Source organism: Macrobrachium nipponense, chromosome 3, assembly GCF_015104395.2.
Source record: "Macrobrachium nipponense isolate FS-2020 chromosome 3, ASM1510439v2, whole genome shotgun sequence".
Lineage (NCBI taxonomy): Eukaryota > Metazoa > Arthropoda > Malacostraca > Decapoda > Palaemonidae > Macrobrachium > Macrobrachium nipponense.
The window spans coordinates 90,761,553-90,778,171 of NC_087202.1; the positions used below are offsets into that span (position 1 = coordinate 90,761,553).

General features: G+C 38.1%; 1 protein-coding gene across 1 annotated transcript in view; it reads left to right on the top strand.

Annotated features, from left to right (window-relative positions):
• The window catches only part of LOC135221883 (protein argonaute-2-like), a 285,753-nt gene that overhangs the window by 246,365 nt on the left and 22,769 nt on the right, over nt 1–16,619 (top strand). Inside the window, exons 12-13 of the mRNA XM_064259840.1 lie at nt 4,421–4,605; nt 13,813–14,013. Coding sequence (XP_064115910.1) covers nt 4,421–4,605; nt 13,813–14,013 — 386 coding nt within the window. The remainder of the gene's footprint in view (nt 1–4,420; nt 4,606–13,812; nt 14,014–16,619) is intronic.

The following is a 16,619-nucleotide window of genomic DNA, read 5'->3' on the forward strand; positions in this document are numbered from 1 at the left end:
CGCGCTTCAGCGCTCACATCGAGACCCCGTCTGCATACGGGAGATGATTTTTATTATACCCCTTTGGCGTAAGAGGGTTAACGTTATAGTACAGTACCGTAATTAGTAAAGTAAATAATATCTTATCATTTTCTCTCTCTCTCTCTCTCTCTCTCTCTCTCTCCTCTCTCTCTCTCTCTCTCTCTCTCTCTCTCATGTCAGCACCATACTGTACACATCCTTTTAATGAAAATATGAAAATACCTGTTATTGTACCTTAAAGATTAAAAAAAAAAAAAAAAAATTTTTTTACCATAATTCTTTTCAAGTTTACCTGACTATGATTGTGATACGTGTTATAACAGTACACAAGAGAATATTTTATTAGTTTTCATCACTGTTGATGTTTGTAATCACTGTAAAACATATTTAAATCTGAATTTCATATAAACATGGGGCAATTGCCTAACATTACCGTCCAAGCCCATGGTGCCCATTCTCTCTCTCTCTCTCTCTCTCTCTCTCTCTCTCTCTCTCTCTCTCTCTCTCTCTCTCTCTCTCTCTCTCTCTCTCTCTCTCTCTCCTCTCTAATAAAAAAACAACAGCAAAAATATCAGTGAAATATTTTACTTAAAAAATATGTTTAAACTGTGCCTAGGCTTAAGTGTAAAAACCACAGTTTCTCTCTCTCTCTCTCTCTCTCTCTCTCTCTCTCTCTCTCTCTCATATTGCTGTACTATTAACTCTGTACTCTGATATTTGTTAAGAGTCATTTTTTTTATTGTAATAATGTATATTTGAGTAGGAAGTAAAGTATATTTCTCACTTCCATCTAAAAGTCATTCAGAAATTTTACGGCAAAATTTTGGTCAGTGCCGCTCATAAGCCAGTAAATGTGGTGAAGAAATATCTGAAAAAATATATATACAGGCAGTCCCCGGGTTACGTCGGGTTCGGCCTATGACGTTCCGAGGTTAAGGCGCTTTTTTATTTGAAGGTTTTTTTATGAAAAATGCAATTAGAATGCAGTTTACATAGTTTTCAATGCACCCAAAGCATTATAAGTAAGGTTTTCTTAGTATTTTTTATGATGTTCCGGCTTACGATGATTTTCGGGTTACAACACGTCTCAAGAATGGAACCCCCGTCGTAACCCGGGGACTGCCTGTATATATATTAATTTTGTCTCAAGAACGGAACCCCCGTCGTAACGCGGGGACTGCCTGTATATATATTTATTTTGTCAATAATACCTTAAGTGACATTTATTTAAACATTAGTCCAAATTCATCAATAACTAACAATCAATATCCTCAAAAATCTGTGGTCAGCATGCCCCTAAAGTTAAACTGTACAATACATACTGTATTTTTGGTATGTTTAGAAACAATTCATTTTGTAGGTATATATCTGAAACTGAATACGTCGGGAAATGCTAATATTGCAGACTTTATAAAAATGTCAAAATATTAGTTGTTTTATGTGGAATAGCTGTTCCTAGAAGCTAAAGTTGCTCCAGGGCACTGTATTGTGTTGAATTTTTTTCCAATAGTATGTGTAACTTTTAGATTTTTGGTTTTACATACCAGAATGGCAGACCCCCAACTGCCCATTAAGTTGAGGTCCCACTGTACTGATTTAAACAATCTAGTTCATCTTTTCCTTCAGCAATTTATTATTTGTTTTTGTTCCTTTATCTAATGGGACTCATATTATGGTCAACTCATTGGTTTCTGGTTCTCCTATGCTTGTTAATCCGTCTTCCTTGTGGTTTTCTTCTTTATGTACCGTATATACTCGCAAACACTCAATCTCGCATATCATGCGACCCTTAAATTTTCTCCCTCAAAAAATTATTTTATCACGTATCTCACGTATCATGCGAGTTAAATTTACGAGACCAAAAATTAACAATAGACTAACCTCTTTTCCTCCTCATTATCTATTCAATTTCTTAGTTACGTTAACCCCTTTTCCTCCATTTCTTAATCTATCCCGTCATCTAGTTAAGTTTAAAAAAGTAAAAGAGAATGCAAAAAGTATCGGTAGTAATGATATACTTGTTTGGAAAATGCATAAAAGAGAATGCAAAAAGTATCGGTAGTAATGATATACTTGTCTGGAAAAGGCATACAGCCAGAAACAGCTGATTTGCTGTCAACAACCAATCCGATAAAAACAGCCTTTTTGCTTGCCTTTTAAACATCGTACAATAGTAAAAAATTACCATAGTTACGTTACAAATGACGTTAATGAGAATAGGACTGATATATTTTTACATTACAGGTAGTAGTCGACTTACTACCACAATTGGTTACGAACAACCAGTCATAAATCGATTTGGGTGTAAGTCGGCCCATGTTAATTTACCATAAGAATATTACGCTAGCGTAGCCTAGACTAGGGTAATCAGTACCATCTTTACATATAGGGTAGCCTAGCCTACACTACACAGCATTAATTTCAGCTAATTCTCCAGGGTCAATGCACATTGGCTTATGATGATTCAGTACTAGGAGAAATTGAATAACATTTAACAAGTTAGCCTTGCCTATACGACGATGATGATATCGTGGTACATATATCGTATATATACAAATACAGTAGCCTAGCCTTCAGTATACTGTATACTACATATTATATGATATAATTTAGTAATTTATTAATATAAGCCAATTTTGGAGTTTCAATGCATTCTGACAATGACATAGCAAAAAAAAAAATAAATAAATAAAAAAGATAACGAATTGGACATGAAACGGGAATCGGATTCTGACCGACATCGACATACCTAATTGAGCGATGTCAGGCTGCTAACGGCTACGTATATTTACGAAATATACACAATGAATGTGCATCTTTTCTGATTCTTTAAAAAGTTATACATTACAGTATCCAATAATATTGTATGTATTCTCATATTATTGTTGCATAAAATACTAACAAAGCGGTCATTGTTTTTTTTGGAATTCAGCTGATGGCGAATATGAGTTTATTTCTCCATATTTAACTCATTTCGGAGCGAATTGCCTTTCTTCTAGTTAGTGTAAAATATCTAGATACTCTACTTATATGAGACAAGGTAATTTGTCATTATACAGCGTGTTTTTAAGTCAAAATATTAAGTGTTGTGGGCATGTTTATTGTGTAAAAATATTATGTGATTCCTTTCACTATTTTCACTTTATTTCATCGTAGTACGAACTTTACCGTTACATTACTTATCTTTTATCGGCGTGAAAACAACAGTAAAATGTGTTCTTTCAAGACCTGAAATTTTGATCAAAATCATTTTCTCTCAATTTTATCTGCGGTTGTGTTTGATGGCATAAGTTTACAGGAGTTATATCCTTGTTGCTGATGCACGATACGTAATAGTATTATAGCCTTACTTGCTATGGATAAAAGATCGGCAAGGGTGGTGTATACTGCTAAACTTAATCTGTAAGTTTTAGCTGAAGTTGAGGAAAGAATGTTGATACGATAACGACTATTATTTTGCATCGGCAATGTTGATAAAACTTTCGCAAACTATTTTCACTCCAATAAAAGATAAATACGTGAAGGTCGTAGTATTCTGATGAGATAAAGTGAAAATATCGAACGGTATGTTAATTTTTGTTTACACATTAAACATGCCCTCAGCGACATCTACTAATGAAATAATAACTAAATTTCGTTCACAAACGATATGTTTTCAAGTTATATTTCCACTTGACAACACTTTGTATAATGTAAAATAACCTTGTCTCATAAAAATAGGAGTATCTTGAGGTTCATTTGCGCTAACTAAAGGCAAGGAAGTCACTCTGATTTGAGTTCAACACAGCATAACAAACTTAATTTGCAATCACCCTCAGCTGATTTCCAAAATATAACATTGATTGCATTTTTTGTATTTTATAATACAAACAAATAGTAATATGAAAATACATATAATATTATTGGATGCAGTGAAGTAAAACAAAACTTTTTAAAATATCCATGGAAAAGATGCATATCTATTATGTATGTATTTTATCATATGATACTAATACTGTATGTGATTATCACATCATATCTATTATGTATGTATTTTATCATATGATACTAATACTGTATGTGATTATCACATACTCAAATTTTATCCCTCATGTAAGATGTGACCCCCTTAAAATTATCTCCAAAATTAGGGCTTCAAAAGTCGCATGATATGCGAGTATATATGGTATTTCCAACAGCAACATCTAGGTTATATTCTTTTACTTCAGATGATTTTTGAAATACTGCCTCAAGCATTCCACTATTATTTTCTCCCAAACTTTTACTTCTTTTTCATGTACTAGCATCCCTTTCTTGTATTTTCTCTCCAGTAATTTCCTAAGTGTTTTCCATTTCTTGCCTGCTGCATTGAGGTTTTGATTCCATTCCTTCTAACTTATCCTTTTTGTGCTGCCACCAGGTTTTCACAACTCCTGTAATGATAATGGGAGCAGATGTAAATCATCCTCAAGCTGGTGATAAGGTTACACCATCATTAGCAGCAGTACTTGGCTCATTGGACAGGTATGCTTCAAAATATGCTGTAGAAGTGAGACATCAGATGCATCGCACAGAAATGATCCAGAAAATCCGTGAAATGACCAAGTAAGTATTAGGCATTTTCCATTTCTTGACAGTTGTTTTTGTACACCTCTTCTCAGTTTATGATATAGCTGTTATTAGATAGGATGTGTGAAGTATTTCATTGAATGATAATTTCTTTTTGTAAATTTAAGGTTGAAGGTCCTGTATAAATAGTTATATTTTATGCTGGTGTGATGTTTCGGTAGAATATATAATTAAGAATTATTTAAGGTGTATTTAAATTATAATTTTAAGTCCCAAAAATTTTTATAGGGATTTTTGTGTTGATATGTATGGTCCCCAATTATGCAAGAATTTGGTCAATCCATGGCCTCGCAGAACTGGAAAATCGTAGATTTTAATACACATACCTTATGGGAATAATTCCTTTAGGGCCTAGGCAAACGGCAACTTAACCAGTCAAACTTTTTTTTTTATATTACCCATTTTCAATACTTTCTATTTACTATACTGTAATTTTTTCTAATATGAAATTGTTCCTATGGATAAATAAAACATTAAGAAGGTTTTAATAACTTATAAAAGTTAAAATTACACCCAGGATGATGAACACGTAACACTGCTACCACTGGGTGCAAGTGTGCTGTACGATACAGTAATTTCCTTTAAAAAACAAGCATGAGGGTTTTGCAAACAAATAAGCAATAAGTCAAGAATGCAAGAAAAGGAAAGAGAGATAAAATAACTTTTCACAAGGAAGTCATTTCAACAAACAATCGAAGGCATGCAGAAGCTGAAAGCGGAGCCAGTTTGTTTATTACAGAGCTGAGTTACTATTACAGAGCTGAGTTACTTTTACAGTAGTAAAAATTTGTCAAAAGCCATTGTCACTAGATTGGTATTGTACCATAACAAAAATAAAAGTGATTTGGGCAGATCGAGTGTAAGTGAAAGAAATGGGCGAATTATCATCCCAGATCAGTTTATAAGTCAGTGGGAAGCAGAGCTGTTCCTCTCTCTCTCTCTCTCTCTCTCTCTCTCTCTCTCTCTCTCTCTCTCTCTCGTCGTCGTCGTCTCACTCTGCGCTTTGAACACTGACTCAAGCAAGCTTTTTAAAAAAAAAATGTTGTATTTCATTTGTTTTCATGTTTTATCATTATGGTAGGACTCAGGCTCGGTCGTCTTACACTCCTCCTTGCTTGGAAGCGTTGGTGGGAGCTTCTTAGGACCCCAAATCATCTCTCCAGCTGCCGTTGTCAGGGCACGTTCAGTCAGTCTTGCAGAAGGTTAAAGCTTCTGTTTCTGACCGGGACGGTTCACTTCGCTCTAGAGGCTCCACGCCACCTTAACCCAGATGTCATTCGCCTGAAGCCAGGTTTGACTTTGGAACAGGTGAGGTCAGTGGCTCTGTCCTTATCTCTGCAAGACGCCTTAGCTTTGGAACCTACGGCGGCTTCCATGTTGCAGACGGTTTCTTGGCTGGACCTCTGGTCTGTGGTGATTGCCAAGATAGCTTCTTTCAGGTCCCTGATGGGTTGGTGAGTGCCGCCTCGCTTGCCAGTCTTTTGCAGTCCGGGGGCCAAGGCATGTTCTTATTTGGCTCACCTCAGTGCCAATTTATGGGCTAATCTTCTTCTGGATAGGAGGGACGCAGCTTTGTCTAGGATGGAGAGGTCGCTCGACACCGAGTCTTTGCTGGCCTTGAGGAACGGTGATCTGTTGGAGTCTCAATTTTTGTTTCCACGGACAGAACTCGAAAATGCGATAGACCGATGTCGGGCTGACACCAAGGACCGACTGATGCACCAAGCCATGTCTAAATCAGAGTCCCGCCCCCGGAGACGTCTGGCCCCCCTCCGCCCCCGGTTCAGCAGCACTCCAGGAGATCGTTGCCTGGTAGGCCATTGAGGACCTCGAGTTTGGCAGTGCCTTCCCGTTTGACACAGCCCAAGTCTCAGGATCAGCGCCCCTTTCGCTCTCTTTCTCTTAAACCAAGAAGAGGCCCCAGCCCAGGGGCAGAGGTCAAAGTGGCCGTCGGTAGGTTGGGCGCCTCTCCCTCTCCTGCGCCACGGATGGTGGGGTGCCTGGCTGGCCATTGGGCCAAGTGGCAGGGTTATGGGGCGGAGAAGTGGGTGGTAGATGTCCTTCGGGTGGGATACCTCTTGCCATTCGACTTCACTCCTCCTCTGTTGGACAAGCCGCAGCTCTGGAAGACGTATCCCCCAGATTCTCTAAAGTTCTTGGCTCTTCAGGAGGAAGTGCAGAAAATGCTGGACAAGGATGCGATAGCGGAAGTAGTGCGTCCGTCCCCGGGGTTTTACAGTCACATCTTCTTGGTGCCCAAGACGTCGTGAGGATGGAGGCCTGTGATCGACTTATCCACCTTGAATCGTTTCATCAGGAAGACACGGTTCAAGATGGAGACCCCCCCTCGGTGTTGGCAGCCGTGAGGGAAGGCGACTTCATGCTGTCAATAGACTTGCAGGACACATACTTCCAAATCCCTGTTCATCCCACGTCCAGGAAGTTCCTTCGCTTCTCTCTGGCGGACAAGATCTTCGAGTTCAAAGTCTTGTGCTTTGGGTTGACGACAGCTCCTCAAGTGTTCACAAGGGTCTTCTCTCTTGTGTCAAGTTGGGCCCATGCTCAGGGGATCCATTTGCTGAGATACCTCGGCAATTGGTTAGTCTTGGCAGTTTCCAGGGAGAAGCTGCTGTAAGACAGGGATCGTCTTCTTCAGTTCTGCCTGGACCTGGGCATATTAGTCAACCAGGAAAAGTCGAACCTCGTACCCACTCAGAGGATTCTCTACCTGGGCATGGTCATTGATACGACAGGGGCAAGAGTTTTCCCGTCGGATCAGAGATTGGAGAAGTTGCGGGCTGTGGCGCGCAACTTCCTTTCAAAGTCGTATCAGTCAGCTCATCAGTGGCAGGTTCTTCTGGGAGTGTTATCATCCCTGGAGAAGCTGTTCACTCATGAGCGTCTTCATCTTCGGTCTCTGCAATGGAGACTAGGGGAATTCTGGTCTCCAGCGGGGGACTCTCCCCTGTTTATTGTCCCACTGTCTTTGAAAGTGAGAGAAAACCTTCGTTGGTGGTTGGACGACCAGAATCTATTGAAGGGCGTCCCTCTGCGTTCTCTCCCTCCGGACTTCCTTCTCTTCTCGGACGCCTCCCTCGCAGGTTGGGGCGCGCACTTAGGCGGCCTCATCGCTTCGGGGGTTTGGGGTTTTGAGGACAAGCAGCAGCATATCAACGTCTTGGAGTTGAAGGCGGCTTTCCTGGGTCTGAAGGTGTTTCGGGGGATGGTAGAGGGTCACTCTGTCATTCTCATGTTGGACAACACCACGGTGGTAGCCTACGTGAACAAACAGGGAGGCCTAGTTTCTCAGCAACTTCATGCCTTGACCGTCGAGCCTCACCAGTGGGCAATCAGCAATTCGGTAGAGCTCTCAGCCAGGTATATCCCAGGGAAGTGGAATGTGGTTGCAGACAAACTTAGTCCCTAAGATCAGATCTTAGGCACAGAGAGGTCCCTTCATCAAGTGGCGGACAGGCTTTTCCAGATTTGGGGGAGACCCATGCTGGACCTTTTTGAGACACTTTACAACAGGAAGCTGGAGGTGTTCTGTTCAGTGGTCCCAGATCCCTTGGCATTGGTAGAAGACGCATTCCAACATCCCTGGGACAACCTGGAGGTGTATGCCTTTCCTCTGTTTTGTTTGATCCGTCAGGTTCTGAACAGGCTGTTGGGTTCACAGGGTCTCAGAATGACTCTGGTAGCCCCTCTGTGGCCTCAGCCGGAATGGTTTCCAGATTCGCTATCATTGTTGTCGGAGATTCCTCCGTGGCGGCATCTCCTGTGTCAGCCCCATGCAGAAAGGTTCCACCAGTCAGTAGAATCCCTGTCTCTTCATGGTTGGAGGCTATCGACTATCTCCTCCGAGATAGAGGCTTTTCTCAGAAATCAGCTGGGCACATGCCCAGCAGTCTTAGGAAGTCAACCTCCGCAGTTTACCAAGGCAAATGGGCGATTACTGTGATTGGTGTTGTAAACGGGGTTTTTCTCCACTCGTGACCTCTATTCAGCGAATAGCAGACTTTTAACCTTCCTCCTCAGAGATAAGAAAAGTTTGTCCGTGTCTGCTATTAGAGGCTACAGGGCGGCTCTGATTTTGCTGTTATGCCTGAAGGGTATCGACATCTCCTCCTGGGAACTTTCCCTGCTAGTTGAAGGGTTTGAGCAGTCTTCTTCTCCTAGAGAGCTCAAGCCCCCAACGTGGGATGTGTCCTTGGTGCTTAAGAGCTTGACTAAGAGTCCATATGAGCCCTTGCAAAGCTCATCTGATAGGAACCTGACGCTCAAGACAGTTTTCCTTTTGGTTTTGGCATCTTCCAAAAGGGTAGGAGAGCTCCACAGTCTGAGTTATGAGTTGAAGCACACCAGGGTTTGGAAGTAAGTGTCCTTCGAATTTGTTCCGGAATTCGTGGTCACGACCCAAAATCCCTTGGTGCATGACGACAGGTTCGCTTCGTTTTCCATTCCATCACTGACTGACTTTGTGGGTGGTGATGCTCAAGAGCTTTTGTTGTGCCCTGTCTGGGCCCTGCGTTACTATCTTAGAAGGACTCGGCACCGTAGACCAGGCTGCCGCAGACTTTTTGTCAGTACAGGCTGTACAAAGAAAGAGGTGTCTAAGAATACTATCTCTTTTTTGGATACGGGAAGCCATCAGACAGGCATACTTGAAAAGAACTTGGCTGTACCTAGAGTGCTGAGCGCTGGTACTACTTGGTTACGCCAGTCCACGTTCACCTCCTTCTATCTTAAGGATGTTGCCCACAGATCTATGGACACATTTTCCCTGGGTCCTGTGGTGGCTGCCCAACAGGTTGTGTAACTCATAGTTGCCCTTAATGGGGCAGTTTTGTATCTTACCTAAGATGATTGTGTGGATGAGAGAATGAGTGAGTTGGTTGGCCTCCTTTCTCTTGTACCTTTCCTTCTTCCTTCGGGCGGTTTAAGGAATTGACACGTCATTTGCTGGACTGGTCTGATGCAGGTGAGTGAGGTAGTCATACAGGTAGTGTGGTCGTGCAGTATACACAATATCTTACCCACTATTTAGTACCATGGGCTCCGCTCCTGAGCAAGGAGGAGTCGGGAGTACTACAAACCCTAGTGCCCTGGTTTATTTTTGGACAGTCAAAGTTTCTCTTTGGTTCCCTATATAATGGTTATCCCATATATCATTGTACATCACTCAGGTTCTGAGTGGTTAGATTTTAGTGTATCTAGCTTCTCAACAGGCTTCAATCCCTCTCTGAGAACTATTTCTTTTGAGAGCTGAACTGGCGGGTAGGCCCCCAGCTGGTCTAGGATGTCTTATACCTCCCTCCAAGTATGAGTCTATCCTATTGTTAAGACCGAGGGTTTGTTCACGTATGAACAAATGACAAATTTTCTAAGACATTTTGTATTTTTCATAGCTACAAACCTGAGGTCTTAACATATACTGCCCGCCTCTAGCCACCCCTCTTTTTGTTAAGTCATCCTGAGTTGGGAAAGACTCAAGTAGATGATCGGTGTTTGACCACTCTTCACCCGATCTACGCATGCGTTGCCAGATACCGCAAGATTCCTTGCTTTCATGTGCTTTTTTACTGGATCCAGCAAGGCGCTAGAAATTATCTTAATGTTAAGACCTCAGGTTTGTAGCTATGAAAAATACAAATTGTCTTAGAAAGTTTGTCATTTTATGTGATTTGATACTGCTTTTACTTACATATTCATAGTAAAAATTTGACTGTTTCTTCTCTCCTCAACAATACCACGACGCATTATAACTTGAAATCATTCATTCATTATTCTTCAAAAATATATACATTCCCTCCCTCTACCTCAAGCTAGTTGTGTATCACCGCAGTGACGAATGATTTTGTTACTCATTTGCATTAAATTTTATTGTAAAAAGCTTTGTTATTTCATTTACTCTTTAGTTAATATTGATCAACTAGTAGACCGGCTCACTTGGCGCACGAAACACTGGCTGAATTGAGACTTTTTATTTTATATTTTTTTTCTGTATTGCATTGATTGTTCTCATATTTTATCATTGTTATATTTGATTGCAGGTCCACAATAATATCGCATGTGAAGTATATAAAGTGTTTAATGATAATAGCTTTCGAACCCTGCACCAGGTTCATCCTCAGCAAAGTGAACATTATGAATTTAAAAATCTTTCGAAGTAAACTTCTGAATAGGACAATTATTCCACTGTGACGAACACAAATGAAGGAAGCGCTCAACAGCCCAACTAGGTGATTCCGTTGTTGTTCGAATTCCTGCTGGTTATTCTGCTGGAACGTCTTGTTGGCTGTGATGATGCTGCACGGTGTTCCCTTGGCGATGCGGCTGTAATAATGCTGGACATCACGTCCCCCGTGTTGTAAAAAATTTTATTTTTTATATTAATTGGTACTGCTTTTACTTAAATATTAAAGTAAAGGTTTTATTGTTTCTTCTCTCCTCAACAATACCATGACGTACAATAACTTTAAATCATTAATTCATCATTCCTCAAAAATATAAACACTCCCTCCCTCTACCTCAAGTTATCTGTGTATCACCGCAATGATGAATGATTTTGTTAATCATTTGTGCTAAATTTTATTGTGAAAAAGCTTTGTTCTTTCATTTACTATTTTGTTAATATTGTTCAAATAGACCGTCTCACTCAGCGCACCGAACACTGGCTTAATTAAGACTTTTTTCTGTATTGCATTTAATTATTTTCATATTTTATCATTACGTTAAATTTATTTGGAAATTCCCTTTTTATGTGAATTGCTATTGCTTTTATATACATATATACAGTAATATTTTAACTCTCTTCTCCTTCTCTCCTCAACATATCAATGCTCCCTCGTTCAGGCTCAAGTCAGCGAGGGGGTGACGTCACCTCGGTTACGTACAATTTTATACATCTTTTATGCTAAATGTTATATTGTAAGCTAAATTTTATATTAAATACTTTATATTTTTTTTAATTTGACGAATATTGTTATCATTGTACTATATATTGTAAAAAAAAAAATGAATACAGTTTAACTTGTAAGACCCGGTAGGCCGTCGAATAAAAGTATAAACTGGATAATCAGTCAGTTTGAAGTACGAGCATTCGTTCGTCAAAAGATACAAAATTTTCTTGAAAATTTTGTTCGAAAAATGGAAAGTTTGACAAAAAATGTTTGAGAAACGAGGTACCACAGTAATCGTTTTCATCTAAATTTATTCTATGATAAAAAAGAACTGATGAAAATTCAGAATTTGATATGAAATTACAATTTCTTTCAAAGAATTTATATAAATTCAAAATTCAACTTAAAATGACAGTTTCTTGTAAAGTTTAAATTTAACCTAGACAAAAAAATTCCTACTATATGTTCAGCAATGACGGATTTCAATTTGTCGACTGCTGCTAAAATGGAAGTTGGTCTTTCCTTCGTATTTAACTCTCAGATACCAGTGTACCCACCCCCCAAAATACTTGAAAAGACAATAGATTTTATATGTTTGCGGTGCCTGACTCGCAGACTTTGAACAGCCTTGCAGATACAGAAAATCTATTTTTGAGAACTAACGACCACATAAAAGGGGAATCGCACAATCCGATCATGCAATTTTTGGGACTGAACTGTACTTAGCTTACTTAGGAGTAAGGGCTTGAAGCTCACTTTAGGAGTAAGGACATGTTTTCAAGTACATTCATTTTCTCTAAGGTCCTTAAACTATCATCTCACACAGAATATACCTTAAATTATAATTATGTAAAACACTTATATAATTTCAAAGTCATCTTAAAATACCTTTAAAACTCATTTCAAAGTCATCTTTAAACACCTTTAAAAAAAAATGTGGTACAGTTAAGTATGAAAACTATTCAAGTGACCCCTAGTTACAAGTACAACCATTTTCTCTTGTGCAGTATTGAAGCAGACCCATTTCCTTTGTACAGTACATTGGCAAATACTGGGAATTTCAGTAGTACTGTATACAGTACCTTCATCCCCACAGCTTTGGTGTCATATATACATGATCAAATATAGGTTCAGGGCAGTGGACAGCTATTGTAGATATATGATCAAGATTTGGCGCCATACAGTTTGAACGGTTTTTGCAGGAAAAATGTTCCTAGTTCCATATATCACTATTGGCGACTCTTCATATCACCCTATAAGAGAGTGAGTGAGCTGAGAAGCCTTCAGGCTTCCTGAGGTAGTAAGGGTGAATGTCATCGCAAATTCCCATCCAATGATGTGTTGTAAATATTTTACAATAAATATGCTAGGAATTTGTTCTCAGTTTTATTTCTTACTTTTATGATATTGTGTAAATATTTTACAATAAATATGCTAGGAATTTGTTCTCAGTTTTATTTCTTACTTTTATGATATTGTGTAAATATTTTACAATAAATATGCTAGGAATTTGTTCCCAGTTTTATTTCTTACTTTTATGATATTGTTTGAGCTGTAATTTAAACTGGACAAAATGAGAAAAATATTAGAAATTATGCTTTTAACTTTGTAAAATTAGCATAATTTTTACGACTGTCATAGGGAAAAAAAGAGGCCTGCAACGGGTGAGACAGTCATAGGGAAAAAAGGCCTGCAAGGGGCGAGACTGTCATAGGGAAAAAGAAGCCTACAAAGGGTGGGACTGTCATAAGGAAAAAGAGGCCTGCAAGGAGTGGAAAATATTCACTTACAACTTCCCATGGAAGAAGGTAGACTTTTTTGTAGATTTTTTTTTTCTTACACCATGTGATCCCATATCTTCCTCTTTCCAATGATTGGCCATCCTAAAATTTAGCCTGGTCATGGAGTATGGATTAGCATATATTAGCCCAGACCGTTGGGGTTAATAATTGATATGCCTTGAAAATAAAAATTTATTGATAGTTGCTGTTTACTATAATATTAATATTTGAAAATTAGAAAATAATTTTTATCATAGAAAATGTATTTAGTTATGGAAAAAACATGAAACTGCGCAAATAGGTGTAGCCGTGAATTCTGAACTGCAAATAGCCGAGAGTCGACTGTATGTAATTACAAAAATTATTCAAGTTATAAGTGTAGATCATTTGAATTCTCTCCACACCTTTATGTTGCAAATAGTTTTTGCACTATTAACACTTGATCAAGATCTTCATCTGTGCCCTGTTACTGTACCATGAATTTTCTTTTCTATTTTCAGAAACCTACTAAAAGCCTTCTACCGATTCACAAAACGAAAGCCAGAAAGAATTGTCATGTATCGGGATGGAGTGAGTGAGTCGCAGTTTTTGGAAGTTTTGTCATTTGAGTTAAAGGAAATGCGAAAAGCTTGCACAGAACTTCAGGCAGATTACCAGCCAGCCATTACATTTATTGTTGTTCAGAAGAGGCACCATACCAGGTATTTTAATGTTTCATTATTTTTATATGGCATGTTATTTTTTTTTATAGAATTTTTTAAAAGTTATTTTGTATAATTTCACTTTACCTTTAATAGGTACAGTCAGACCTCAGATTTCTACCTTTAATAGGTACAGTCAGATTTCAGATTTCTACCTTTAATAGGTACAGTCAGACCTCGGATTTCTACCTTAAATAGGTACAGTCAGACCTCGTATTTTGTATGCCTTACTTTTCATATGATTCTGTTTTCGTCGACTTTTCCTGACAAAACTGTTTACTCTGGTTTCACACATTTCTTCGGGATCCATTCACCTTGTGACTAGACCCGAACTGAGATCCCTAACGAAGCATCTCAAATTCTCTCATGACCCATTCTGCTTTTGTGTCCATTGCTTCAATTCTTCAGCAAGACGGCACACGGTGCCACACAACGCCATTGATTAGGAACTGATTGCAGGGTTTTGGTGTAGAGCTTTTAAGTGACTGGCCCCCTAATTCCCCTGATTTTAGTCCCATTGAGAATCTGTGGTCGATCATTAAACAACGTTTGCAGAAGGTTGACTGCTCCAATATTGAGAAACTCAAAGCCGCCATCATCGCTGCTTGGAACAGTATCGAACCAGAGATCTGTCAGCACCTTATTGAAAGTGTTCCCTGATGGCTGAAGGCAGCTAAAGAGAACAAATTTGGTGCTACCACATACTATAAAGTCTAAGGTAAACTGACACACCATTTCAATATCTTAACTAAATTTTTGCATTCCTTTACAGGTCGAAAAAGGTGCGCGTGTGTATGCGTTTGCCTAAATTGCACTGGGGTGTAAAGACTTTCCGGCGCCTACTATATATATATATATATATATATATATATATATATATATATATATATATATATATATATTATATATATATATATATTACTTATACATACACATACACATGTATACACATATATATAATAATCATACATATACACATATGTATACATATATATACATACATGTATAATATATATATATATATATATATATATAATATATATATATATTATATATATATATATATAATATATTATATATATATATAGTATATATATATATATATATATATATTATACAGCGGCCCGCGGTTTAACGGCGCAATCACTCAACGGCGAATCGGTTTTACGGCGGTCGTCAAAAATATTCATTAAAAAAAAAATAAGCATTTAAAGGTATCTTTATGGCACAAATTTCAGTTAACAAGCGCCGCTAGCGCCGTTGTCTAACGAGTTCATACATATGTAGAAAATGCCGTTCAGACCAGAAAGGTTTATGCAAATTATATTAAACAAATTTTATGGAGAGTTATTACGTAGGTATTAGGGTAAAATATATGTCTCTGACGCTGTTCTATGCCAAAGAAAATATAGAGTTACATAAGTGCAAATTTAGCTATGTATGTGTCGATTCATAAATGTTCATGCTTTTGTTTAAAAGGTGGTATGAAAATGTATTACGTGAAAGGCATTATTATTTCTGTACAGAAATATGATACAAAGGCAGCTTTTGAAACTGCCCTTCACGTTATCAAATACGATGTTTTTTCATGTTCTTTCTTGTAAGCCGCCGCCTGGCGCTCTTCCGAAAATATCGATTTAAAAAAAGTGCAAATTAGCGATCGATGTGTCGATTTTATAAATGTTTATGCTTTTATGTTTAAAATGTGTATGAAAATGTCTACGAATAGGTATTTTTATTTCTGTGCAGAAATATGATAAAAAGGCAGCTTTTGAAACTCCGCTTCAAGTTTTATCGACTACGATGTCGATTCATAAATGTTCATGCTTTTGTTTAAAATGTGTATGAAAATGTATTACGTGAAAGGCATTTTTATTTCTGTACAGAAATATGATACAAAGGCAGCTTTTGAAATAGCCGTTCTCGTTATCAAATACGATGTTTTTTCATGTTCTTTCTTGTAAGCCGCCGCCTGCCGCTCTTCCGAAAATATCGATTTAAAAAAAGTGCAAATTAGCGATCGATGTGTCGATTTTATAAATGTTTATGCTTTTATGTTTAAAATGTGTATGAAAATGTACTACGAATAGGGTATTTTTATTTCTGTGCAGAAATATGATAAAAAGGCAGCTTTTGAAACTCCCCTTCAAGTTATCGACTACAATGTTTTTTTCAAGTTCGTTCTTGTATGCCGCCGTCTGCCGCTCTTCCGAAAATATAGTTAAAAAAGAAGAAAAAAAAAAAAAAGTACAAATTTAGCGATCGATGTGTCGATTTTTCAAATGTTTATGCTTTTATGTTTAAAATGTGTATGAAAATATATTGCGTAAAGGTATTTTTCATTTTTGTACAGAAATAAGATACAAATTAAGGCAGCCTTTGTAACTAGGCTCCACGTTGTAAGGGGATGGTTATTCATGTTCGTTCTTGTCCGCCAGTTCCGAAAAATGCATTGTGTTATTTTATTAATTACGCATCTTTTCCATAAATCCTTTAAAAAGTTATACATTATTTCACTGTATCCAAGAATATTGTATGTATTCTCATATTATTGTATTTTAAAATACTACGGCAAACTTGAAGCCCATATTCCGCGGAGCGCCAAT